The sequence below is a fragment of the Labrus mixtus genome, chromosome 22 (assembly GCF_963584025.1).
Source record: "Labrus mixtus chromosome 22, fLabMix1.1, whole genome shotgun sequence".
Lineage (NCBI taxonomy): Eukaryota > Metazoa > Chordata > Actinopteri > Labriformes > Labridae > Labrus > Labrus mixtus.
This window is the reverse complement of record NC_083633.1, coordinates 7,955,552-7,982,561: the sequence shown is the minus strand read 5'-3', so window position 1 is coordinate 7,982,561 and position 27,010 is coordinate 7,955,552. Positions and strand designations below refer to the sequence as shown.

The window sequence follows — 27,010 nt, the reverse complement described above, 5'->3', positions numbered from 1 at the left end:
GGCTTCTCCCAACTGTCAGAAAAATGTAATATCCCGCGCTGCCACTTCTTTCATTTTCTGCAGGTGAGAGATTTTGTGAGAAAGAATTTCCTAATTTCCCAACTCGCCCTGCTAAAACTCACGATCTCGCGATCATATCGCAATCTTATGTTTGAAATCTCAAAGGGGGAGGCTTGCCAAGACATATGAATATATAATTTCAATTAATAAACCTTCTCTAGGTATAAAACAATGCTGGGAGGATGAGCTTGGCTTTAGTATTGGAGATGATGTTGGGATGCAGCCTTTGTTAATACACTCTTCATCCATATGCACACGCCACAGTTTGATCCAGTAAGTATTACATCGTCTACATTACTGTAAATCTGCTTTGGCTAGATTATACCCTGACGTAGACCCCTTGTGTGACAGGTGCAAAATAGTGCCTTGTTAAAAAAAATCTGTCAAAGACGGAAAATGCTTGGTTAACGCGACCCCTGTTTGGAGACAAGTTACACTCAAATTGATGAAAAGTAAGGTATACCATGATTTAAAAAGAAATTAATAAATGATTACATAAAGAGGAGCCATCATTTCACCTTGTGTTTTTTACAAGCCGCAACCGCTGATATTGATAAACAAAGCTGATGTGCAGGTGTGGAAAAGCTGAAGTTCCTTGAGTGTTCACTTGGGGCTGACTCAAAAAGCTGTTAATCCTGTTAACGCCCATTTTAAAATGCCCATCAACTATTACATATTTGTAATACAATATTGTATACAATTTGTCTACAAGGACCAAATGTCAAATCATTTGCCACAATGCAAGATAAAATGCATTGTGACGTCTTCTAGGATTTACCCTTTGCTACCTAATAGTGCAATGATTTAGACCGATGTTGCTGAAGATGTTTCTAAAAAGAGTTTTGCTAATCACGTTTTAGCCTTCTGTCTAGATTATGAACATCCTGTTATGAGCAGATATTGCAAGCCTAGCAAAGCCAAAGCGTGACAGGATGTAGATGGTTAAAATACACACATACACTCATACTTGCATTGCATCACTGGGGGCGGAACATGGGGCTGATATACATACGCCAATTTCCAGGTGGATCATGATTTATATAGGGAACATTAGGTGCATACGAATGGTCTTTAAATTCTGAATTATTTTGGCCGCAGGCCAAGAGAAAAGGCAAAATATTGTGAAGTCGGGATTAAAATCTAAATAATTCAGTAATTAAAGTACAAATTTCATGAAATTGCATTTCTACTTTATCCTCAATATTTTGTCTTTATTTAACTTTACTCCTGACATTTCAACCTTTTTCTTGAAGGGTATAATGTCACAAAAAAAACTTACTCCTATCATTATTAACTTCTCATGTCTGGCCCTAATCTTATATAGATTTTCAACTTAATTCAGGACTCCATTCAACTTTATTAATAATGCAAATTTAAAATATATATATATATATATATATATATGGTTTCCTTTTTCCCAAACCTGGCTGCAACAGTCCAAGATCATTAATTTTTCATTAAATACAAAATTATCTGCAAACGTTCTCCTCTTACATTGTTCCACATGCCTAGACCTAGAACTTTTTAGTACATTTGTGACCATTTTGGGTGCTTTGTCTCTCCATAAACTACGAATGGCTGGGGAAATGGAGCAGCACAGCTGCGGGCAATCAAGCAAGTCGACGAGAATTAATGTTTTTTTCTGCTGAAATATCAGAGGATAGTCTCTACAAAAAAATATATATAAAAAAATATATATATATATATTTAGCTGGTTGCCACTAAATTGACTGATTAGGACAAAAAAAAGCGCGAAAACAAGTTACGTCCAGCTCGGTCTGTTTGAAAGCCCTCGTGTTAGAACGCGTTGACGTCATTTGTACCAGACAATTTGTACAAATAATAATCACGTCAACGGATAACCGTCTTCTACAATGTTTAAAGTAAAGCAAACTGCGTCACACTGTATCCGACAAACCTTAGGGGGGGTTTTTCGTCATAAATTAGAATAAAAGTGATTTAAATATAAACGTCGAAGTTTCCCTCTAACGCCAAACAACACTTACCGTTTCTCCTCATTTCAACTTATTTAACGCATTTGTCAACACTCCCAAAGCTTCCTTTTAACCGTGGAGTCCTCTAAAACAATCACTACGATGACATGTCACCGTGTGAAAGAAAGTCTCAAGATGGAAGAAATCCCAACCGAAGTGTTCTTCATCCGTCAACATCCGTGTCTCCTCCTCCGCCGTAGTAGAGCCAGCGATGTCGTCTTTCTTTCCTCGGATATATTCCGTCTGCTTGTCCCGGAGCTGCTCAGACCTCCGCGGAGCTTCCTGAAGATGAAACGCCCTGTAGTCTGTGAAAGTCTGAGCGTGAGGGAACCGACCGGAGTATTTATAGATTGCCCATGGCGAGCTCTGATTGGTCGAGGCGGATTGGGTTAAAACAGAAAGAGAAAGCTACTGAAAAGAAAAGAAACGAAACAATAATAGCCTATTTCTTGGGCGCACAAGATCATTTTTAATTTGTGTTACTTTATGGGACTTCGGGAGCAGAAAAAAAGATAAAGCAAAGAAAGAAAAATATACTTTTTACTGTACATTTATTGAGTCTTGTCAAAGTTACAGTTGGCTACATAAACTTACTGTGTTTTTTTTAATTTACATATAACTTCTACAATAATGCAGTATATAAATTATAAATGATAAATATAAATATTTTTTTCAAAAAGATAAAATAACAGATTCACACATACACAGACACAACCAAGGCACACACATTAACAGAATACATTTTTGTAAAATAAACAAAAGAAAGGAAAAGACATCTATAGTCATAGAGTTTAGGCGCACGCAGGTTGCAATGTGGTGGACACTGAAGCTTCAGTGTTTATCCAGCTCTGCATCAGTCTGTAAACCTTTCTGTGTTCTAACCTCTCTCCATTTTTCAAAAGCATCTCCAATATTGATCCTAGTTTGAGCACGTTTCTGCTCGTGGAGCTTATTAGAAACATGCAGAGGCTTTTTAGGTCGAGTACAATCACTTCTATCTGAACCACTTCTCTTGCCCGCTTCCATCGCTGCAACACCTGTTGGTTTGACCTGATAACTGCTCTCATATCTGGCAAACCGAGGGGCATCTATCTGAGACCTTGTAAAACCTCAACAATGCAGATTTGCAGAAGCGTGATACATCCACAGTTGATCGCAAGTTCATATGTGGTTTTAGCTTGAAGAGCGTGAACCATGCGGATTCGCAGAGACCGCAAGTTTGTATGTGGGTTTGCTCAAGGTATGGCACACTTTTCCTGACCTCACATTGCATAGGCGCCTCGAATGCATGCATGATTAACAGTATATGTAAAAGCAAAGAAAGCAGTTATGATTATATGACATATAGATTAAATGATAATAAAAGAAACGAACACAGATATAGTAAAACAAATTCAACAACTGCATAACTCTTTCTGATCTTTCAACACGCTATAATGAGACTATTTGTCTTTATATCAATAACCCTAACCCAATGCCATCCCCATCCTGTTCGATTGTGTTTCTGAGTTTCTTCTGCAGGAAATAATCATTTAGTTGTCTCAAACACACACGCATAACGTCCTTTTTCAACTCCAAGTTTGTTGGCAGACAAATTCTGAGAGTTGCCACTGTTTGCTTTGGTAAAGAGGAACAGCTTTCACATCCGAGGTCACTGATAAGATAAGATAAGACAATCCTTTATTTATCCCACAATGGGGAAATTTACATAGGACTTAGAAGAGAAACAAGAGAGCGTAAATCAGGAGAAAGGGCAGTCATTTTCCTAAGACGGTCTCCTTGATGTTTCTTAAATAACATAAAGTTGAAATAAGAAGAAATACTGGCATCATCGCTGAGTTCCTGGAACATATGTTTAATTATGAGACAGTTGTATAACCCACAGATCATATAGGCATAGAATAAATGAGTAGGATGATTACATATGAAGTTTGTTACTGTGTGTCTGATCCTCAAGTGTTTTAAAGGGGACATATTATGAAGAGAGAGTCTCCAGAGGGGGGCTGCTGGGGGGGCCACATACCTTGCAGGCGGCCGTTCATCATCAGTTTGTTTTGTCTGCAAACCCCCGCCCCCCCTCTCACTCACACACACACACACACACACACACACACAGACACTTTAGGCAGAAGCAGCAGCGTCTGCAGGTCCTCTTCTCGCTGTGTCAGGAGGACAAGTAGCTCAAAGTTCAAGATGTGAGCGGAAACCAGGCAGGAAAATAATGATTAGGATTTTAACAGCAGGGATGTATATCCTGTAATAATTTCTGTTTCATAGCACCAAACACAAGAACTTTTCAACATGGTTTATCCAACATGTTTTTATTTCTTTTCATCCATACAGTTGTGTTTGGTTTGTGATTTTTAACCCTTTTCACACATTCCTAACAACTTCCAGACACTTTTCAGGACTTTCCCTTTGACAAACATCCCTCACAGTGGAGATTCTACCTATTAGAGGAAGGGGGGACTCTCAGCAGGTAGGACATGATGTAAAAGGATGCTAAGGAATTCTGATGTTTGCAATGAATACGATTAAAGCAGTTGAAGAGACAGCATCTTAAGCTGTGATGACAGCTGCTCTCTTTATAAAACCCTTACCAGATGGGCTGGCAGTCTCTTCCCCCCCTGATAACGTCGAGGTGAAACACGTGCAGCCCACTCAGATTTTTCATGCTTTCATCAGAAAAAAAACTAAGTCTGAACATTTTCTGAGGGAGCTGCACCTGTTAACACATACATCAACATTTTCACAAAGTTCAAATGTTTTCCTGCCAGCCGCCTTGGGAAGTTTCTGTGTGAAGTCAGTGGTTAGCAGAACTGTGTGATTCTATAACCTGAGACCAGCCTGCGAACACTGCGCTCTGTGCACGTAATGAAGCTGCTTCACACTCTTTTCTCTCCACCCGTTTCTTCTCCCCTCTTCTGTTGATAGGGTGAATACATCGAAACACAGGTGGCCTTTATATAGACTGTAAGACTGTAGACTGTCATCACAGTGTTGGACTGTGTTGCTTCGTCAGCCATTTGTGCATCTGGACTCAGACCCCCCCTGAATCTGACAGGGATAGCCCCCCTGCTGTGAGGTTCATATGTGAACAGGCAGGAAGACTTCAGAGGCAGCCCGCATGACATTTACAGAAAAGCATTTGTGTAGCAATGTGTGAAAATAACTTTTGAAATACTTAGCCACAGAAGCAAACATGTTGAAGCAGAAACAAAGTGTTCAGTGAGATAGAAGAGTCCAGAAGAAAAACAAAAGCAGAAGCTGTTGAAGGGATCATACGATCGGTGTGACCGGGCAGTGCTCGGGCTGATCCAGGAACAGTGTCTGGAACATGTCGTTGTAGAAGGACGGGTGGTATAGACACGCCCGGGCGCAGTCTGGGCTGAAGTTCAACTCCAGGATCTGAGGCTGCATGACCCGCTCACCTGACCCCAGATCAAAATACATCACAAAGTTAATAAAGACATCATCATACAGAGAGCTGAGAGTGTGAGATATGAGAAATCTTCACAGAATTAGTTCTTATTGTAAGCTGTTGGGAGAGATCTAAAATTACCACAGTGGAAATCTAACCTGCAGTCTTTACCTGGAATGAAATAAATAGCAGCTTGTGTTTTTAGGACTGAATTCTATCTTTTTACATATTTGTGGATTTAAATGGCTCATAGGCACAAAAGTTTCAGAATCGCTCCTGTACGTTGCCCGAGCCAGCTGTGATGAAATCCCTGGAGCTTCAGTCTGTGTATGTTTTGAACTTTGTCTGTATTTACTTCTAGAAACGTTTGGAGGAGAAGGAGTGTTGGTACCAATTTTCATGAATTCATTCATCTTGGTAACTTTGCGACTGTACCAGAGTAATTCTTCTTTTGGGTCTGTGAAGCTGTAACCATGTATGGGTAAAACATCTCAATAGCAGCCCATCTACATTTGGATAGGAGCCGAGCATTTGTAGACCAGAATGTGCGTCTGTTACGTACAAATCATGGTCATGTCATCTTTATAGCCTTTAAAGGCCCTGACACACCAAGGAGATCGTCGGCCGTCGGTCCTAGTTGGACCGTCTGTGAGTGGTCGTCACTCTGGTTTTTGCCAGAACCTTTAACTGGTTCACAAGTTGTTTCTTGCTTGGCCATGAACATCTGTGATGACCTTTTGAGGGGGCGGTAAAGGATGAACCATTTCTCTGCCTCCTGAGGTTGAGGCTCAAATCCATTGATTCTTACATTTCTCTACCCTTCCCACTCACCGTTTGGCCCCGTACTCCAGTTCAACATGAAGTCAACGGCGTAAATGGCTCTGGATGATGGGTAGGGACAGATACCATACGGAGCGGGCCGTGAAGAGGCTGCCTGGAAGAGCTCCTTGAAAGCTTTAAACAGCTCCACCTGTGACACATAGGGACAAAGGAGACATTAAAGGAGTTTATTATCAGTGTGATTTACAGAGGAAAGGCTCATCCTGAGACAAAAGGCTTGTTCTTAAATTAGAGAGCGCTGTGTGTAAAGAGTCATCCTCAAAGGAACATTTGAACCCCAGGTAACAAATGGTGACCTTTCTGAAACAGTCAGCATGTAGTCTTACAACATGGGCATCACTTCACACATTTTAGGGTCTAAATGACTAAAAAGGTGTAACAAAACGGGTTTAAATCTCTCAGGCTGAAATGGCTGATACACAATCCTAATAATAAAACTCTTTCCACTTAAAGTTCTGACAGGCTCAGATTGTTTTCTATGATATCGCAGAAAGGAGTCCGACAGAGGCAGATTTTTAAAGTATTTTAAGATTTAAAAAAAAAAAAAAGTTTAAAGAGCTGCTACATCGCTCTTGTCAAAGCCACCAAGCTCCGAAGAGGTATACAGCTTAACAGCCCTTCCAGAGAGGGGGCGTGGTCAGACACAGCTCATTTACATTTAAAGGTACAGACACAGAAACAGCCTGTTCTGATCAGGGCTGAAATAGAGGGGTTTACAGGCACGATCAAATACAGGATCAGAGTGGATTTACAACAAGAAACTTCACAGACATGTTTTAGGGAGCTCTGAGACTTATTTAAACTGGTTGATGAGGAGGAGAATATGTGACCTTTAAAGAAAAACAAAACAATTTAATTCAGAAGATCTCATGGAAAAGAGTCTAAAGTTTGCACTGACCTCCACCTCCTTCCAGGGATGAAGTGGGTACTGCTTCTCAAACATGGGGATGAACTCATCGTAGTGCACCTACAGACGGAGAGACAACAATAAAAACATTTATAACTCTTCGTTTTACTTCACAAGACACACACTCAACTCTTGTAAAAATCTCCCTGATACTGAATATTACTCTCCTAACTTGTTGTAGCTTTCATCTTGTGACCACAGACTGATTTGACATTTAATATGAGCCAACAGGTGAAACCAGTATGAATACGCACCTGTTTAAGCTCCACACCCTCTGCATAGTTCATGACGGTGAAATGTTTCTGGTAATCATCCAAGTGGTCCAAGGAGAAAGTTCTAGAAGGAGAAATAAAAGATCAGTCACCTATGGATGCCATTTTATTCAATTTGAAATAAATAAATACATAAATAAATAAATTTGCCTACAAAATTAATTAATATGGCTATGAAATATACCCTGAAATAAATAAATGAGGCAATAAATATATAATTACATTTAAATATATAAATGAGTCAATACAGTTAATAAATAGGATTTTATTTAAAATGAGTACTTTTATTTATTTCAGGGGACTTTTATTTTCATAATGCCACATTTATTTATTTCCCTCTCCTTTTTTTCCCATTTCTAATATGCAAATGAGGGGGACACAAACTGAAGCCTCCGCTCTCCTCCAGAGACACACTTCCAACCCCTCTGCACTCGAGTTCACACGGAATCAAGCATACGCTGCGGACAAAATCGCCATTTGCTCGAGCTGCAATCGCCTGTGTCCTGCATTGTTGTGTTAGCATGCTAATGTTAGCGCTCTTTAGTTAGCTCGTAGCTTCACATTGCGTGTAAACTGACACAGAATGAGTGATCTAAAAACGCTTATGTGACATCCAAATAATCAGTGAGTGATGTTCTTCTTCTTCTTCTCTCTAGTTCTTGACTAAAACAGCTTTTATACACAAGCTTCTCACTGTAATGTGCTGATGTGTTAAAAAATAATCCTATTGCGAACTGTCTGTGACATTTAAAAAATAAAACGCTGCTCAGGACACACTGGTCTGTGCTCGTCCTGTTTATCAGAGGCTTCTGCATGACCTCTCACTCCTACAGGACACTGTAGTGTCTAAAATACATGCAAGTGTCACATGTTACAGAGTAGAACACTGTGCCTTATAACTACATGTTATCTAGTAGAACCATGATGTGATATAGTCAAACAGAGTTCAGAATCAAATTAACCCCTCAGCAGCTGGAAGAGCATGCCTCAGAGGGTTACGAGTTGAAAGACATAAATCATCAGCATTAGGTCACCGTTTGTTACCTGAGGTTCAAATGTTCCTTTGAGGACGACTCTTTACACACAGCGCTCTCTAATGGTTACCTTAATCCCTTACTAGCTTTTCTTTTTATATCTATTTATATCTGCACCTTATTTTTCTATGGAAATACTTGCTTCTGTTTTTATCCTGCACTACAACGAGCCAAATGCAACGAAATTTCGTTCTTATCTGCACTGTAAAGTACAAGTTTGAATGACAATAAAGAAAGTCTAAGTCTTAGGAACAAGCCTTTTGTCTCAGGCGTTCCTCTGTAAATCACACTGATAATAAACTACTTTCATGTCCCCTTTGTCCCTATGTGTCACAGGGGGAGCTGTTTAAAGCTTTCAAGGAGGCCTCTTCACGGCCCGCTCCGCATGGTATCTGTCCCTACCCATCACCCAGAGCCATTTACGAAAGATTGTAGTCCAGTGTTATATGACAGAAGCTGTTTTCACATCTGCATTCCTAAAACTATCTGGATAATTTAAGGAGGAATACTCCAGAGATGATCCTGATCTGGTTGTTCACAGGGTCGGGGGGTCTCCTGAGGGAAGACGTGACGTAACAAGAATGAACAGACAGCAGACAATTAACAAACAAGGAACAGCATATAAAACAACATGTGTTTTTGTTTTGAGTTATCAAAATACACATTTCAACAGTTTCATTACTCAAACATACCCATTTCACATCATACTCACAGTATAGTGTTTGGAAAAAGGGTGCACTTCATGTGTTGACTAAGATTTAAATTAAAGGTAAACATCTTGAGTAAGAACTTAGGTCTTCAATAACAAATATATTCAAGTGGTGATTGTTAGCAGAATGTCAAGAAGAATTCACCACTCGTTATTTCACACTAACTATTAGGTTGCAGCTGTTGTTTTGAACTAAATATATTTTTTTATCTATTAATGTAAGATAACAGAAGTTATTTGCACCCATTAATGTATTCAGAGAGAGATCATTTTTGCCTTTAGCGGACGGAGTTGGGGTAAAGAAGCAGAAAGTTCATGTGGGCAGAAAGGAGAGCAGCAGAGGTTGCAGACAAGAGTCAAACCTTTGACCTAAAAGGATGTTTCTTTGGTCTTAAACACGAGTGGGGGTTGGGGCGGCAGTAGCTCAGTCTGTAGGGACTTGAAGCTGGAAGAGCATGCCTCAGAGGGTTACGAGTTGAAAGACATAAATCATCAGCATTAGGTCACCGTTTGTTACCTGAGGTTCAAATGTTCCTTTGAGGACGACTCTTTACACACAGCGCTCTCTAATGGTTACCTTAATCCCTTACTAGCTTTTCTTTTTATATCTATTTATATCTGCACCTTATTTTTCTATGGAAATACTGTTTTTTATCCTGCACTACAACGAGCCAAATGCAACGAAATTTCGTTCTTATCTGCACTTTAAAGTACAAGTTTGAATGACAATAAAGAAAGTCTAAGTCTTAGGAACAAGCCTTTTGTGTCAGGATGAGCCGTTCCTAATCACACTGATAATAATCTCCTTTCATGTCTCCTTTGTCCATAAGTGTCACAGGGGGAGCTGTTTAAAGCTTTCAAGGAGGCCTTCCAGGAGGCCTCTTCACGGCCCGCGCTGCATGGTATCTGTCCCTACCCATCACCCAGAGCCATTTACGAAAGATTGTAGACCTTTGTAGGCGGTCAGAGGCCTTGAGATCGTGTTTACAATCCGGAGCATCTGATGCGACTTCGACCTTCATAACAAAAGGCTGCAGTGAAAACAGAGACCTTGAGACACAAAGAGCTGTGTGCTAATATCTAACATTTCACATTCCTCTCCCATCACCCGTTCACACCTCCAGCTTCTTATTCAAATCCTCAGACCACACCACTATGGGGGGTGGGGGGGTTCAGATAATGAGGAGAGATGATGCAAAGACAACGACCCGGCGTTTAACACCTCTGAGATCTGAGAGAAGACACAACTGTTGAACTCAAGATAAATCTACAACCTCTTACTTGCATTATCTGAATCAGAGGCCCCTTTCCACACAAATCTTAGAATACGCTGCCCCCTCAAATCTTCCTGAGCTGCTCTTACAAACATGACCCTCAAAGCGTGACAGTCTTTCCAGTCGGAGAGGAGGAGGGCCAATCACACCTCTCTAAAAAAGTGGAAAGCCAGGTGGTAGGTCAGGGACAGTTAGGATTCATCACTCCTCTTACAGAGATTAGTTTCTCTGTTCACACATGCTCCTCACAGTGGGAGACTATCCCTGTCAGAGAGGAGGGGGGGCGGGGGGGGTCTCCTGAGGGGAGATGTGATGTAAAAAGAATGACGCACAAGTAGCGGAGCAGCAGAGTCCTCTATACAACGCTATAATGAGAATATTTGTATTGTATTTGTATTTTTCTATCAATACTACGTGTAGTTGAACAGAATCAAAACAATCTCCTTCACCCACTCTGCTCCCTGGTTCACTCCTTACCTCCGTCACATGAAAACCTGTGCCCGTCAACTGGAAAGACTACGCAGCAAAACCGGACTCACTGTACACGCCCAAGCCTACAAAGACCACCTCCAACAATACAAAGATGCCCTCTCCCACGCCCAATCCACCTACTACTATCATCTCATACATTCTGGCTCCAGAAGCCCCAAAGCATTATTCTCCACAATCAACAAACTCCTCAACAACGGTTCCCAATCCTTCACAGCAGACAAATGCACCTCCTTCCTGTCATTCTTCCAAACAAAAATAGACACCATCTACAACAACCTGACACCTCTTTTACCTGTCCCGCCTTCTTTCCCTTCCCCCCACATCCGTAACCTTGGTGTCATCTTCGACCAAACCCTTTCTTTCGACAAACACATCAAACACATCACCAAAACAACCTTTTTCCACCTCAGAAACATCGCCCGCCTCCGCCCATCACTCTCATTCTCAGCTGCTGAGACCCTCACCCACGCATTCATCACCTCCAGACTAGACTACTGCAACAGTCTCCTCTATGGTTCACCATCCAAAACACTCAAGTAACTGCAATACATTCAGAACTCCGCTGCTCGACTTCTCACAACTCCCACACCTGAGATCACATCACCCCCGACCATCATGACCTCCACTGGCTCCCCATCCCCCAGCATATCCAGTTCAAACTCCTCATCCTCACCTAAAAAGCCCTCCACAACCTGGCTCCCCCCTACCTGTCTGAGCTCCTCCACCAGCACACTCCCAGCCGCACTCTCAGGTCTGCGGATGCAAACCTCCTGTCCCCCCCTGCAGGACAAAATATCAATCCTGGGAGGACAGGGCCTTCTCCATTGCAGCTCCCACCCTCTGGAACTCACTCCCTAAAAACATCAGAGACTCCCCCACACTCACTTCCTTCAAGAAATCCCTAAAAACTCAACTTTTCATCAGTGCCTACAACCACTGACTCTCATCCTCTTCCCTCGACACTACTTCTATGTTGTATTGTTCTCTTAGTTTTTGCTTTGTTTTTTGTTGTTTCCTGTGAAAGCGTTTTTGAGTATTTAGAAAAGCGCTATATAAATCTAATGTATTATGTGTGTGTGCGTGTGTATATGAGGGAGTGTGTGAATGTGTGGGTGTAGGGGAGCTGGAGCCTCTCTTCCTCTCTGTGTAGAACACCTCCAAAGTAGCAGGAGTTAAACATATGTACGTATGTTTCACCTGTTAGCGAAGCGCAGCCAGAAGACGTTGTAGGCGTAGAGTCTTAGAGGCTCCAGAGAGCGAAGCATCAGCATGTAGCGAATGTCAAACTTCACCATCCCCACCTCCTCCCTGTGGAACAGCACCGGGTCTTCAAGGTACTTACACACTACCTGGAACACACAGGCACACACACACACACACACATCAGGCTCAGATCATGTTCTTATCAGGCTCATTAATGTCTGAGACGTTTGGTTTAAATGTGTTATTTGCTGATATTAAAAGAGAGATATAACTCCATGATTACAAGGACATATGAGGTGCCTGAACCGTTACGTCAGAGTAGAGGAGGAGCAGCGAGAGGAAACAAACACTAACACAAGAGTCGTTGGACATTCAGTTACTCTGAGGGTCTGCTTCAAACCGACACAAGAATCTGCTCTGGACTAAACCCACCTGAGGGACCATGCATTTCATCTATTAAAACAAAAGTTACGAATGTAACTACGGTTATATGAATCCCGAATGACCGCCAGAGGCGGTGCTTAAAGCACTGAATATTCCCTTCGCGCATGCACAGTTCGAGTATGTATACCAACAATGTCACTTGTGACCCCTGGATGACCCGAGAGAGGATGACCGGTCATTCTGGATTCATAGAACCGTAGTTACATTCGTAACTTTCGTTCTATTTCATCCCTGCTGACCGCCAGAGGCGGTGCTTAAAGCACTGAATGACTTATACCAGCAAAGTCACGAGGAATCCTGCTTATCTACCTCATTGAGCAGAATTGGAGGACTCCGGCAGGAGGGTCACCCCTAGTGGATGGGGAGCGGCAACATTCACCCTGTAGAACCTGGAGAATGTGTTCGGCGATGCCCATGAGGCAGCGGCACATATGGCCTCCAGGGGTACGCCCCTCAGGGCAGCCCACGATGTGGAAACACTCCTAGTAGAGTGGCATTTCACGCCGGATGGCAGGGGACGGTTACTCGTCCCATATGCATGCCCAATAACATCCACGATCCAGTGGGAGAGGCGCTGTCTTGAGAGAGCACAACCTTTATTAGGGCCGCCATAACAGAGAAAGAGCTGTTCTGACCGCCGAATGCCAGCAGTAGCTCTCAGGGACCGTACTGGGCACAACAGTTCTGGCTTGCCCCCGCCATCTCCCGGTGGAGGGTTAAACTGTGTCCGTCGTAAAGGCTGGTTGAGGTGCGAACGTGCCAGCACTTTCGGAAGAAATGCTGTGTTCGGCCATAGAGTGACGCCTGAACCGTCCGGATTCCACCTCAGACATGAGGCGCTTATTGAAGGGCGCTTAGCTGAAATAATGGCCAGTAGGAAGGCTGGCCAGACGGGGGGCTGCCCAAGTTAGGAGGTCCTGGGATACTTGCAGCAGCTGTGCAGACCTGGTGGCGCCCTGATGGTTGATATGGAAGACAGTCGAGGTGTTGTCCGACCGTATGAGCACATGCCTTCCCCTCAGATACGGCAGGAAGTGCTAGAGAGCGAGATGCACCGCTCGCAGCTCCAGTACATTGATGTGTTCGGTGTGGTTTCGCCCCGACCACTGTCCCTGAGCTGTCCTGTTCTGCAACACTGCACCCCATCCTGAGGGGCAGGCATCTGTGGTGACAACCTCTCTTCGGGACGGGAAGGACATCATCCTTCCAAGATGCATCACTGAGGCTGATGGAGGAAGCCTCGACCCCGCCCTCCTGCAGGGAAGCAGAGAGGGCAAACATGAGGTGAGCCAGGGAGTTGCCAATACGGCCAGCACACATGTTCCGGCATTATAAGCCCTGGTGAGAAGGTCATCTGTGACGTGACACTGGGGTCGAGGGCACCTGACAGCTGGCCGCAGTGCCTCCTCAGGAGACACTATGAGGGAGGCGATGGTAGGCTCTACAGCCGGCATCCGATCAAGGCCAACTCTTGCCGCCTCGTGCATGGCAGCCAGGGCTCGACTGTCAGCTGAGAGACAGGAGTGAGCCCCAGTATATCTCCAACAGGCATGTAACTCCCTCAGGTATTCCTCTGAGGGGGGAACAGCAAACGCGGTGGAGGCCCGCCTGCGCCTGAAGAAAGTGCTTTCAGGAGCTGATTCAGCCTGTTGAGGTATTTCCAGCTGCAGGCGATCCAGGGCCATACGCATGGTGGCCTGCATGGAGCTGTCCCCACCCTCACCGAATGAGCTCTGAGTTGAGGAATGGGAGCCTGGCTCAGAGGAGAGGGAGGCACTGTCCCCCTCATCGTCATGGAAATGAGAGGCTGAAGCTGCCAGGGAGAGGACATCATCCTCCGGGACCAGCACAGGCATGGGTGGAATGGCCACCTCTGCATGCTCCGAGTTTGAGGTCTCCGACTGATGAGCTTGGAAGAGGGACCTCATCTCCGCCAGTTCAGCTGACAGTCGATCCACTTCGGAAGAAAGCTTACGTTCCGTCTTCGCTTTCTTCTTGAAGGGGGCAGCTGCAGCAGCGGGAGCAGCCCGTCGTCTTGAACGCCTAGGTTGGGCTGGAGGCAACTGGACTGATGCAGGGAGGTCATCCTCGCCTACTGAGGACCCAACCTGCGCCAATCTCGCAGCTCTCAGTGCTCGAGGCATGTAGCTGCAGTTCATGCATGGGCTCTCAGAAAGACCCTCCCTCAGGTGGTCAGGACCGAGGCACATCGGACATAGGTCATGGCCATCATCAGCCTGAAGAGAAACTCCACAGGCAGCACAATAATGACACTCGCCCATTGTGGCAGACGCTATCGTAAGCTGAGGGAAGAGGGCATAAACGCCGCCTGCACAGCAGATGTGGGAGTGACTAGCTGTCACGACAGTGATTTGCTCCGGTTCGGATGTGACCGTGAACTAGGCCACGGACGCCGCCTACAACAGCAAAGGTTTGAATGACTGCTCCGTTTAACTATAAATTGCAGTCAGCCCAAGCACGGATGCTACAGGCAATTTAGCATCACACCATAAACTGGGAGAGGGCGCGCGAACGATGCCTTCCCCAGCAGAGGCTTGATAGTAACTAATGGTAGCCTATAACCAGTTAGCTGCCGCTAAGCAAACAATTCTGGCACCGTAAGCCGGGAGAAGAGGGCGCGTATGCCGCCTACACCGGCAGAGGTTGCAATAATTAGACACAACAAAAGTAATGTACCCGTTCACTCAGCGCTTTAGAAACCACAGCTGGCTAGGGTAAAAATACAGAGTTACAGAATAAACAAAGTAGGCTACCCACCGGTCCCGGGAGCGGGAAGCGCAACGCAGCCTTCACCGTCAAGGATTGTGAACACAAACTTAAACTTTGCCAGGAAATTTCAAGAAAACGAAACACGTACCTTGCGTCCATAGAGGGGAGTGAGAGGCTACCCTACCGGTGTCAGGTACAAACAAAACAAACCGTTCCCTAAAGAGGGTTGGACGGCCGTCGCAGCCCTTGGAGGGTGAAAACTTCGCTCCGACCGACACGGTCCCAAGGCTACCAGCGACTGTTATTAAATATTTCAACAAATGTTGTTCTTTTGTTTTTCCTTTTAGTAAGTTCCATACAATTAGCTTCGGCTAATGCTGTAGGAGTAGATGCAAACTGCACGCGAGAAGAAAAAAAGGAACAGAACCCCAGATGACACCGGAAGATATAACCTCTCTCGGGTCATCCAGGGGTCACAAGTGACATTGTTGGTATACATACTCCAACTGCGCATGCGGGAAGGGAATATTCAGTGCTTTAAGCACCGCCTCTGGCGGTCAGCAGGGATGAAATAGAACAGGAGGAGGAGGTGGAGCTGGTTATATACAGTCACTGGTCTGAACACAGCTTCAGCATTTTGGTTCCACATCCTGTGTGTGTGTGTGTGTGTGTCGGTACCTTTGGTGTGCTCTCTCTTTGTCGGATTATGTAGTCCAGGTTGTTCGTGATGTGTGTGTCCAGTCCTCGCGCCAAGTTCCAGGGCTTACAGATCCAGTGGTTATCCTCCCCTCTGAAACACAACGACGGACATTCATCCAACAACAAACCTAACACCGCCCTGAGCTGGAGCCTTAAAGACTCCGGTGCTAAAGAGTGTTTTTAGAGCATCAACTCGTTTTTTATCAAAGCTGGATTCAGTCTGTAAGGCGGTCCGAACCTCTCTTGTCTCAGCGTGTAGTGCTTTATGAACTGTGGCAGCTCCGTGTGGAGGTTGAAGGTCTCCGGTAGCCAATCAGGCGACGGCCCTCCTTTAACTCTGCGGGCCACAGCGGACAGGCAGTCCTTGACGGTGACGAGGTTCTCACAGGGAAACTGGTTCAGCATCACATGAGGACGCTCCTCGCTCAGCTTCCTGGCAGAAAAGAAGACTTTGATTACAGAAGAGTTCACTCAGAGTTTCAAAGTGCCAGGGTTGGTCAACAAAAAAAAAAAAAAGGGACGTCGGCTGGAAATTAAGAATTTGGTAAATGGTAAATGGACTTGAGGTTGTAGAATTATTTTCTAGTCTTCTGACTACTCAAAGTGCTTTTACACCACAGGTGAGGCTTGGGCGGCTGTGGCTCAGTTGGCAGAGTCGTCTTAGGTAGAATTTTCCTGTGCAAAGAGGCTTCAAGAAACGGTATTTTGACAGCAGAAAAGAGTGTAACGTGAAGTTACGCGTTTGTGTTGAAATTATCAGTTATAGTTGAGTTATGAGTTTCACGTCTTTGTGGTTGGTTGGTGGCTAACGGTGTAGCTAACGTTGGACTATATGTCAGAGTGTAAGCTGCATTCACATGGACTCAGACAGATGAATGGCGTTAAAGTGGACTAGAGAAGGATAGCGAGGTTTAAATATTTTGCCTTTTTACCGTCCGCCGCGACGCAATATGGAAATGCATATTTTAACTGGGTTTGCTGACCGCCATCTGTTCATGTTCACAGCAATCCAGTCTCTCTCCTGTATTTTAACCTCAAACACATTCTCTCTTTGTTGGAGCTCAGAAATATTTGAGCTCCAAGGACATGGGAGGACATAATTAAAGTCTGCTCCAAGGACATGTTGATTCATGCGTTTGGAGATAACAGCGTGAAAAAAACTTTGTGCTTATGTCTTAATGTCTTTTCTTACTGGTTTTACTATTTTTATCTTCTTTTACTTCTTACTGTCCTTTTATTTATGCTCTTATCTTAACTCCTCTTATGTTTTAACTTGGTAATGTCTTACCTTACTTAGTCTATTTATGTTTTATATTTACTTTTTATTTTTATTAATATTATATATATATTTTTTTATCCTTTAACCACTTGTTTCTATTTCTTTTACTGCTCTTACCTTCTTATTGCTGTTATCTTTTTATTTGCTTTTAGCTCTTTTAGTTTCTTACATCTTTTTAAATCGTTGGTCCTCTTGGTCTCAGCTCGTGTTGTTGGGTTCTTGTTTTGCCTGGGTTCTTGATGATGGTTCTTGTGATGGTCGAGTTATATACAGTGGGTACGGAAAGTATTCAGACCCCTTTACATTTTTCACTCTTTGTTTCATTGCAGCCATTTGCTAAAATCAAAAAAGTTCATTTTATTTCTCATTAATGTACACTCAGCACCCCATCTTGACAGAAAAAAAACAGAAATGTAGAAATTTTTGCAAATTTATTAAAAAAGAAAAACTGAAATATCACATGGTCATAAGTATTCAGACCCTTCGCTCAGTATTGAGTAGAAGCACCCTTCTGAGCTAGTACAGCCATGAGTCTTCTTGGGAATGATGCAACAAGTTTTTCACACCTGGATTTGGGGATCCTCTGCCATTCTTCCTTGCAGATCCTCTCCAGTTCTGTCAGGTTGGATGATGAACGTTGGTGGACAGCCATTTTCAGGTCTCTCCAGAGATGCTCAATTGGGTTTAGGTCAGGGCTCTGGCTGGGCCAGTCAAGAATGGTCACAGAGTTGTTCCGAAGCCACTCCTTTGTTATTTTAGCTGTGTGCTTAGGGTCATTGTCTTGTTGGAAGGTGAACCGTCGGCCCAGTCTGAGGTCCTGAGCACTCTGGAAGAGGTTTTCTTCCAGGATATCTCTGTACTTGGCCACATTCATCTTTCCTTCAATTGCAACCAGTCGTCCTGTCCCTGCAGCTGAAAAACACCCCCATAGCATGATGCTGCCACCACCATGTTTCACTGTTGGGATTGTATTGGGCAGGTGATGAGCAGTGCCTGGTTTTCTCCACACATACCGCTTAGAATTAAAGCAAAAAAGTTCAATCTTGGTCTCATCAGACCAGAGAATCTTCTTTCTCATAGTCTGGGAGTCCTTCATGTGTTTTTTGGCAAACTCTATGCAGGCTTTCATATGTCTTGCACTGAGGAGAGGCTTCCGTCGGGCCACTCTGCCATAAAGCCCCGACTGGTGGAGGGCTGCAGTGATAGTTGACTTTGTGGAACTTTCTCCCATCTCCCTACTGCATCTCTGGAGCTCAGCCACAGTGATCTTTGGGTTCTTCTTTACCTCTCTCACCAAGGCTCTTCTCCCACGATTGCTCAGTTTGGCTGGACGGCCAGGTCTAGGAAGAGTTCTGGTCGTCCCAAACTTCTTCCATTTAAGGATTATGGAGGCCACTGTGCTCTTAGGAACCGTGAGTGCTGCAGAAATTATTTTGCAACCTTGGCCAGATCTGTGCCTTGCCACAATTCTGTCTCTGAGCTCCTTGGGCAGTTCCTTCGACCTCATGATTCTCATTTGCTCTGACATGCACTGTGAGCTGTAAGGTCTTATATAGACAGGTGTGTGCCTTTCCTAATCAAGTCCAATCAGTTTAATTAAACACAGCTGGACTCCAATGAAGGAGCAGAACCATCTCAAGGAGGATCAGAAGAAATGGACAGCATGTGAGTTAAATATGAGTGTCACAGCAAAGGGTCTGAATACTTATGACCATGTGATATTTCAGTTTTTCTTTTTTAATAAATTTGCAAAAATTTCTACATTTCTGTTTTTTTTCTGTCAAGATGGGGTGCTGAGTGTACATTAATGAGAAATAAAATGAACTTTTTTGATTTTAGCAAATGGCTGCAATGAAACAAAGAGTGAAAAATGTAAAGGGGTCTGAATACTTTCCGTACCCACTGTATGTCTGTTGGGTATCGTGCATTATGGGTTCTTTTCTGTTGAATTGTATTTAATTATTTTTATTCTTTTGCATTTGTTATGTTCTTGCTGTTGTTTATGTTCTTCTGTGTTTGGTTTAGCTTGACATATAAAGTTATTATTATTATTATTATTATTATTATTATTAATAAACAAAACCCCACACAATTCTATAGAGGGTTCTGGTTATCTCAGTGTCAACCATAGACTGTAAATATTAACGGACGAAGGGGGCTCCTGAGGCTCATCGGCAGCAGCCGCTGTTGTGGATTTTCCTGATTGTTGAATAAAGAGTCCCGAAGTCAGATCTTGTCTTTGTGAATTTTATTGCAGAGGTTAAATGGTCTTTTTGCAAAAAAGAGGAACTGAGCAGCACTAGTGATGTGTATCAAGAGTACAGAGCAGAATCTCCCTCTCGCTTCGCATTGAAAGAGTATTTATGCATGAGCAGACTGACGTATTCTAGTCGATCCAGATTAGCTATCTATTCAAAAAATAGCACTTGTCTCTGTCACTGCTGGTGGAAAAGGATGGGGGCGGTCGAGGTGTGGAGACAGGAGGGGAGGGGGGAATTGAGGAATGAAGGAGGTGTGTCCTTCCTTGAAGAGAGCGTTTGTTTTTGTCTGATAATGAGAAAAATTCAGAGTACAAGGAGGGACTATCTGAGCTCTGTGTGTGGACACACCTTAAATTTGCTCCCATGATCTTTTCTGCAGCAGGTTCAGCCGTCTGCTGAGACAATCTGCTGGAGGAAGGTCTAAACTTTTTCTACCAATGAAGTAATTTAGATGCCTTTAATGTAATAACATTTCACTTGATTTTAAAATCAATCAAAGTCAAATCCTCCTTCAGGTAAGAAGCATTCTTAGAAGGAAAGCTTGTTTACATGCTGCAAAAAAAAAGGCGAAACTTCAAGTTCGATCAAACAAGTTCTGCCTGATTTGTTTATTTTGAACGTTGCCGTAAGTTTCCACAGGAAACGAGAGGAGGGGAAGGAGTGAGTCACTGCTGGAACATGTGATCAGCCTGGTTCTTGGGGTCATGTTACTCATGAATCTTTAACGGAAGAGACGGGGGCGAGGGGGGGAGCTGAGGTTTGAAGGAGGCGTCTCTGAAGAGGGCATTCACATGCTGTTATAAAGCATCGGGTTAAACTTCAAAGTTTAATATCAAACAGGTTCTGCCTGATTTCTCTTTGACGGTTTGTTTTGACCATTTCTGTAACTTTCCACAGGAAACGAGAGGAGGAGGAAGGAGTGAGTCACTGCTGGAACACGTGATCAGCCTGGTTCTTGTGGTCACGTTATCATTTTTTATTAGAGATGTTGTGATGGAATAAAAACTTTTTGTGGCATTGGAGTGAGTGTGCAGAAATATCTTCTTCCTCAGTCTGGTGGTTTTGCTCTGCCCTGCACGTGTGTATAACTACCTGCTTTTGAATTCTGACTCTTCTGAAGTCTTTTTGACGTCTAATAAAGGATGCAAAAGTTACGTTGATGTCTCTCATAAACAGTCTCTCAGGTGACAGTCTGAACTCAACATTGAATCCGTGCGATTTACAGACAGTTTGCAGGCGTTCTGTTTCAGAGCTTTGGCTCCCTCTGGTGGTCTGTTACCGCTTGCTAGGTGGTTTCTTTGAGACTCCTCCCACTTACCTGTGACTGCTGACTGGCTGCACCTGGGCAAGAGGCATAAAAGCCAGGCTTTTTCTCTTTCTCTCTCGCTCTCTCTCTCTCTCTCTCTCCCCGGAGAGCCAACCTGCACAACCTCATAACTTAAGAGTGAGTTTATGATGGACCTCCCTTTACCGTTATACTCCATGAGTTGGACCTGATTTCGATACCAGTCAAGGTGGCAAAACTTTGGTATGATAGACTTTCCTGAGTGGCAGCTTTGTCACAGTATCCTGAAGTGAGCTGAGAGAATAAATGATACACATGGTTTGTTTCTTGTCTTGTTTCTTTTTAAAAAAATCTTCAAATCTTAAAAAAATGGAATCACTCTTTGTTTTTTTATTATCCCCCAATTCGTCTTTTAGTTCGAGGTCGTTTGCTACGATGGCCAGCTGGTGTCAGACTAATGCGTATCAAACACAAAATGCAAGAATGTCATGAATGCTAAGATCATTTTTAACATTGTACAATTTATTCAGCTGGTTTTTTGGAGATCCTGCCTACCTGTGTGTGCCGACTGGCTGCACAGGAAGTGATAACTTTCTATACTGTAGAATCAGATCCATCAGGCTTCATCTGCATTCATGTTGCTGCCTATCCCAAACTATTTTGGATATGCATTCTTCTGACACCTCTTGGCCACCGTAGTTTTGTCACCCTCTCCTCGATGTTCTTGTTACAACATCCTGACATGATGCAGGGTCTTCATGTTCTGGTTCTCGATCTTTAAATGCGGTTAAAAACTTTTCTGACCTGAAGTCTTTGATGTGACTGTAGCTCCAGATGACGTCGGCCTCCTCCTCGTCCTCCGTCAGCTGGAAGCGAGGGTGCGTCAGGTTGTTGGTGACCTGAGAAATTTCAGAGTAAACCCTGAAGGACAAACACAACGACGGTTCAACGCTCATAAAATCACTTTTTAGCCTTGGAGTCGATCTAATGTGGAGCTGCAGATCTCAGAGACTTACTTCAGGATTTTGTCTTCAGACAAACTGCAGGGCTGGATCTCTGCAGGAAACTTCTCCTTGTTCTCCAATTGAATCGTCTGCACACACACACACACATGATATTTAGGATGTAAAATCTTGATGAATATGTCATGAACGCGTCTGGCGTGTAGTCGAGAGACAAGGGAGGACTGTAGTCATGGCGACCAGCGGCAGGACATAACCCTGCGTTTCTTCTGTTTTTTAGTTTGCGGTACAGATCATCAGTGCAGCACTTTTCTGAAACAATGTGTCCATATATCTACGATTGGATCAACTTTCATATTCCCTAAAACAACTTCCACTTCCTTCTCTTACACCGACCGCCGTCCGTTGGAGTTTTCAAATGAAACTTTATTAACAATTGTCAACGATTTCACTCGTGTAATGTGAGCTCTCAGGTCGTGCACGACAATCGGGTAACAATAGTGTGAGGATTGCATATTATAAACACACCCTAATCAACTAAGGTTAAAAGTGAGTTAATGAGAGCAAATCCATGAGTGAAGCTGAGCACACAGAGAGGTGGGTGTCTAGCTCAGCAGATAGTCCAGCGCGGCCGTGACCGATTTCTGTGAATGTCCTGAGGGCAACCGTGTGTTCAACCGTCCATAGGAGTTCATAGGAGAGAGGGAGATTTACAGAAGAGAATTCAAAAGGCATACAGACTATGTATCAAAGTGACAAGTGTACTATGTTTGTACGCCAACGACCCGGTCACAGGAAAGAGAGGCGGCAATGGGGAAGCAATAGCTCAAGAAAACCCGGCATGTACAGACAGCGGACCCTCTCTCTCTCTCTCTCTCTATGTGATTCTGCTGTCCTCTCGTGAACTCATAGAGTTCACCACTAGAAAACCATAAACATAACAAATGAAACCTCTAAAAAGCAGATTCCATTCAGGTGTTTATCTAAGTGTCAGTCCTCACCTCGTAGTATGAGTCCGCGGGCTCGCTGGTGGCACTGCTGACGTGTTCCAGATCCGCAGGTATCCATGGTAACAGACGGCATCGCCTCACCAGGGGGTCGGTCTCTCCGTACGTGTAATCACGAGTCACCTCATCTGTGGACATATGAATATATTGAACCATGATGGGAATTAAAACACACACACACACACACACACATCAACACTTCGACATCTGAAAGTAAAACTTCAGTGTATATCAGAATTTGATTTCCCTGCATGACTTCCCTCTCACTATCTTTCTTTCTAGCCTTCCTGGGTCGCTCCCGACCGCCTGCTACGAAATATTATTTCCACTAAGTTCTGATTTTGTTCCACCTTGAGTGCGCCTCTCTTTCTCATGACAACCACCTGCATCCAGCGAGGAAAGAACAAGCTACAAAGAGCGTTGTGTCCCGTGCAGAGCTGTGTGTGTCAGCGTGTGTCAGCGTGTGTGTCAGTGTGTGGCAGTGTGTGTGTCAGTGTGTGTGTCAGTGTGTGGCAGTGTGTGGCAGTGTGTGTGGCAGTGTGTGTGTCAGTGTGTGTATCAGTGTGTGTCAGTGTGTGTGTCTATGTTTGTCTGTGTGTGTCATTGTGTGTGTCAGTGTGTGTGTGTGTGTGTGTGTGTGTGTGTGTGTGTGTGTGTGTGTGTGTGTGTGTGTGTGTGTGTTCACCTCCTTCCTGCAGGTCCTGCAGAGGCCACAGCACAGAATAAGCCAGCTGACCCTGAACGTAGAAGAAGGGAGCGAGGCCACAGGTAGGCCGCTCCGAGTGCTGCACCTGAGAGCCGAACTCGTCCATGACGTACCACACCGGGACCTTCTCCTCTGCAGACTGCATGCGCACACGCACAAGCACACACACACGCACACGCACACGGTCAAACAGCAGCAAAGCCCTCTCTCTGTCATGTCAATGACGGGAAGTAACGATCGAGAAGAACGACAACGAAAAGTTTTGAGCTGTTTTCAGTGACAGGAGGAAATTCATCTCAATTAGGATCAAGATTACCTCTCTGTGTGTGTGTGTGTGTGTGTGTGTGTGTGTGTGTCTCTGCGTGTGTCTGTGTGTGTGTGTGCATCCGTGTGTGTGTGTACCTGTGTGTGTGTCTGTGTGTGTGTCTGTGTGTGTGTCTGTGTGCGTGTGTGTCTGTGTGCGTCTGTGTGTGTCTGTGTGTGTGTGTTTCTTGTTAGAGGCTCTAGAGAGACACGGGAGGAGAGCTGGCGGGCAGACTGACTTATTACCTGATACGAGATGGCGTTGATCTGAATCGTTAAACGCACAGTATGACGTTCACACACCTCGTTTAGATTTAGAGTCACCAGTTAGGAAACATTGGACTGACCCCTCGCTGACCCCCCTCATATCCGGCTTGTTTGGCAGACTGAGTGTCTGCTCTCCTCTATCTGAAGCCTCCCACACTTCCTGTGTCGAATCAGAAGCTTTAAGGTGAGAAGAAATTAATCTTCGTATGCCCACATATGGTCGAGGAACATGGCGTTGACTTTGAAATCACCTGAAGGATAAATAACGAGCCTATGGGACGACCTGAGAGCGGGCGTAGAGGACATTGTATTAGATGTGTGCTGTTGTTTTTTAAGTTATATTTATGCCATTTTCACCTTTATTGGGCAGGACAGCTGAAGAGAGACAGGAAATGCTGGGAGGAGCGAATGGGATAGCTTAGCATTTGATAGCTTAGCATTAGCTAAAACTTTGCTCCTTTCCTTCCATCAGTCATGACATTCTGAGTGACAGTACAGAGGGATGATGATGTTTTTATAATTTACCCCCTGCGAGATGTGATACGTCTGGTTGTATTTCCACATGCGCTCCATCACCAGCTCCACCGTGTCCGGGTCAGGGGCCTCGCCGTGGAAATCCACCCCCATGAGGGAGGCCATTCTGGGCAGCAAGCCGGGGATCTGCTCCAGCTGCTGACGGGCGCTATCCACGCGGTACGTCCAGGCGTGATCCACGAGGAAAACACTGCAGGGCGGAGAGATGATGATGTTCAAATGTCAGGTTGGAAAAAAAAACACTAGAGCTGTTTTCACATCTGCACTCCTGAAAATATTTAGATCATTTGAGTAGGACTGCTCCGGATATTCTCCTGATCTGTTTGTTCACACATGCACCTCACAGCTGGAGAAGAATGTTATTTTGATATGAAAATAAACAATTAAAATAAAGTTTTATTACAATTTGTTGACTTTTAAATAGTTTGTTTTACTCTTTTACAAACGGTACGAACATTTAAAATATTTTGAATATTTTAAATTTTATTTTTTAAATTGATTATGAGGCCAAAATAAATTCTGCTCATTTTTAATTGGGTCCTCTGGCGCCCTCACCTGGTGGGCTCAGACACCTGTAGGCCACTCTGCCGGGTCACAACCACTTTACAGCGGATCTCAGCTCCGGGATTGTCCTTCTTCTTCTCCTCATTCTCCCCGTTAATCCCGCCCTCCTCGTCCTCCTCTTCTTCTTCTTCTTGTCGGAACTGCATGATTCCGAAAACTTCTCCAGCATCATAAACCTAAAAAGAAAAAAACAAGAATATGGGCTTTTTTGTTTTGTTTGCGCCTTCACCAGACCCCATAGGAGAAGTTGCCAATTTAGTTGTGCCTGCCTGTAACTTCTAAATAAAGTCACTTTATTACACTACCAGAACTGAAAACATATATTTAAACTCCCCTCCTTATTTCGGAATTAATAAAAAACCTAAAGCAGCAGTTTGTGACGTTATTTATCCTCCTTATCACAGCAACAAACTAAGCATACATGGATGTGTGAACTAATAACATGCCGACTAGTACCTAAATTATATGCCGAATTAACCCGAATAGACGCACATTTGGTACATGGGTTAAATCATGTTAAATCTGATGTGTGTATTTGAAAACAATATAAGAAGAATTCAAATTGCGGATTTTGTAAGGCGAGTTTGGTGGAGTTCCCTCCCTTTCGACAGAACCGGACTAAGCGTAGTTAACATGACCTGTTCGTTGATGTTAACGAGCCGAAAAGTTGTATTTATCTTTATTAAACCAATAATTTATCATATTTTTGTTCAAATATTTTAATTTAAACGCGTCATAAATTAAGCTTTGTATTGACCGGAAGTTGTTAAGGTGTCATAACCAGACTCCTCATCAGATTGACTGACTGATTTTAAGATTGATTGCTTGTCATCTCTAGGATACACCACGTAGTAAACTTTCTTTCAAGCACAACATGAATAATCCAAGTCTTTAATTCGGCATACATAAAATACTCCAAGCACTACACGAAACATTTTTGAAACTTAATTTTAGTTTACGTAGCAAACATGCATTCACCTGCAGCAAGTGGTCGTTTAAACCAACAATAACACGACAACAGATCCAGATATTATACGCCGAATAGATCACTAATAGATACACATGCAGTACATGTCTTTATCCATGATATATATGATGTATGTGTACGAACAAAACTACATTAAACTAAAAGCTTCTAATTTTTAAGGCTGGTTTGGTAAAGTACCTCCTTTTGGGACAAACGAAAAGGTAAGAAGTAGAGAAAAAACGAAATATTCGCAGGTGTCAGCAAGCCGTCAATTTTGGTAACCCAAACTAGAGGACATATTTGCATTTAATTCTGTATTATTTCACTCTAATATGTAAAAATAAAATAGTGTGCATGCTGTTTGAGGACAGACCTCGTTGGTGATTTTGTGCTTCAGGCTCCTCCAGTACATTTGGGGGATTCCTGCGGACTGCAGAGCTCCGGCGTGCAGAGCCACGAAGGCCGTGAACTCCTCATCCTCGTCTCCATGTAGGATTAAAGGGTCTGTTGACATCTCTGTAGTAAAATGATGTGACACACGTGGAGGTGTATTGAATCAAACCCGGAAATGGGTAATCTGACAGCTGAGCGAGCAGTGCATTGTGGGTAGAGTTTTAAAGGAGGCTCCACCTACTGTACTGATCTGTGATCGACCGGCAAGAAAAACACAAATAGTTTCACGTTTTTTTAGGTTCAGAACAATTTTACACCACTGTTTTAACAACTCAGTATCAAGGAGTCTGCATTAAAATAATTAATTTGAAACTTTTGGTGGATTTTACTTCAAAATGTTGTG

General features: G+C 43.7%; 2 protein-coding genes across 5 annotated transcripts in view; both read right to left on the bottom strand.

The window, feature by feature from the left end:
* Positions 1-2,374, bottom strand: part of LOC132956101 (uncharacterized) — a 13,678-nt gene extending 11,304 nt beyond the window's left edge. For 3 of the 4 annotated variants that reach the window (XM_061029277.1, XM_061029278.1, XM_061029275.1), the window contains exon 1: positions 2,067-2,374. The gene's annotated coding sequence lies outside the window, so the exon portion shown is untranslated. The remainder of the gene's footprint in view (positions 1-2,066) is intronic. The other variant, XM_061029276.1, reaches the window with a different exon arrangement.
* A 1,985-nt stretch (positions 2,375-4,359) lies between these two features.
* Positions 4,360-26,807, bottom strand: ttll12 (tubulin tyrosine ligase-like family, member 12). The gene is made up of 15 exons (XM_061029528.1): positions 26,588-26,807; positions 25,239-25,423; positions 24,675-24,873; positions 23,559-23,718; positions 22,868-23,001; positions 21,921-21,997; positions 21,709-21,825; positions 16,318-16,512; positions 16,059-16,170; positions 12,201-12,352; positions 7,477-7,558; positions 7,214-7,282; positions 6,307-6,445; positions 5,193-5,485; positions 4,360-5,093 (listed from the first exon to the last, which is right to left on the bottom strand). Exons 1-14 carry the CDS (start codon positions 26,726-26,728, stop codon positions 5,334-5,336), a joined length of 1,914 nt encoding a protein of 637 aa, XP_060885511.1. The 5' UTR covers positions 26,729-26,807; the 3' UTR covers positions 4,360-5,093; positions 5,193-5,333.
* Positions 26,808-27,010: the final 203 nt, after the last annotated feature.

What these genes read in the sequence shown, in the direction of transcription:
- ttll12 (XM_061029528.1), bottom strand. Translation starts at nt 26,728, where the DNA reads ATGTCAACAGACCCTTTAATCCTACATGGAGACGAGGATGAGGAGTTC. An exon ending in CCGCGGACTCATACTACGAG is followed by an intron (nt 21,998 to 22,867) that starts GTGAGGACTGAC and finishes GTGTGTGTGCAG; the next exon opens with ACGATTCAATTGGAGAACAA. An exon ending in TACACGCTGAGACAAGAGAG is followed by an intron (nt 16,171 to 16,317) that starts GTTCGGACCGCC and finishes GTTGTGTTTCAG; the next exon opens with AGGGGAGGATAACCACTGGA.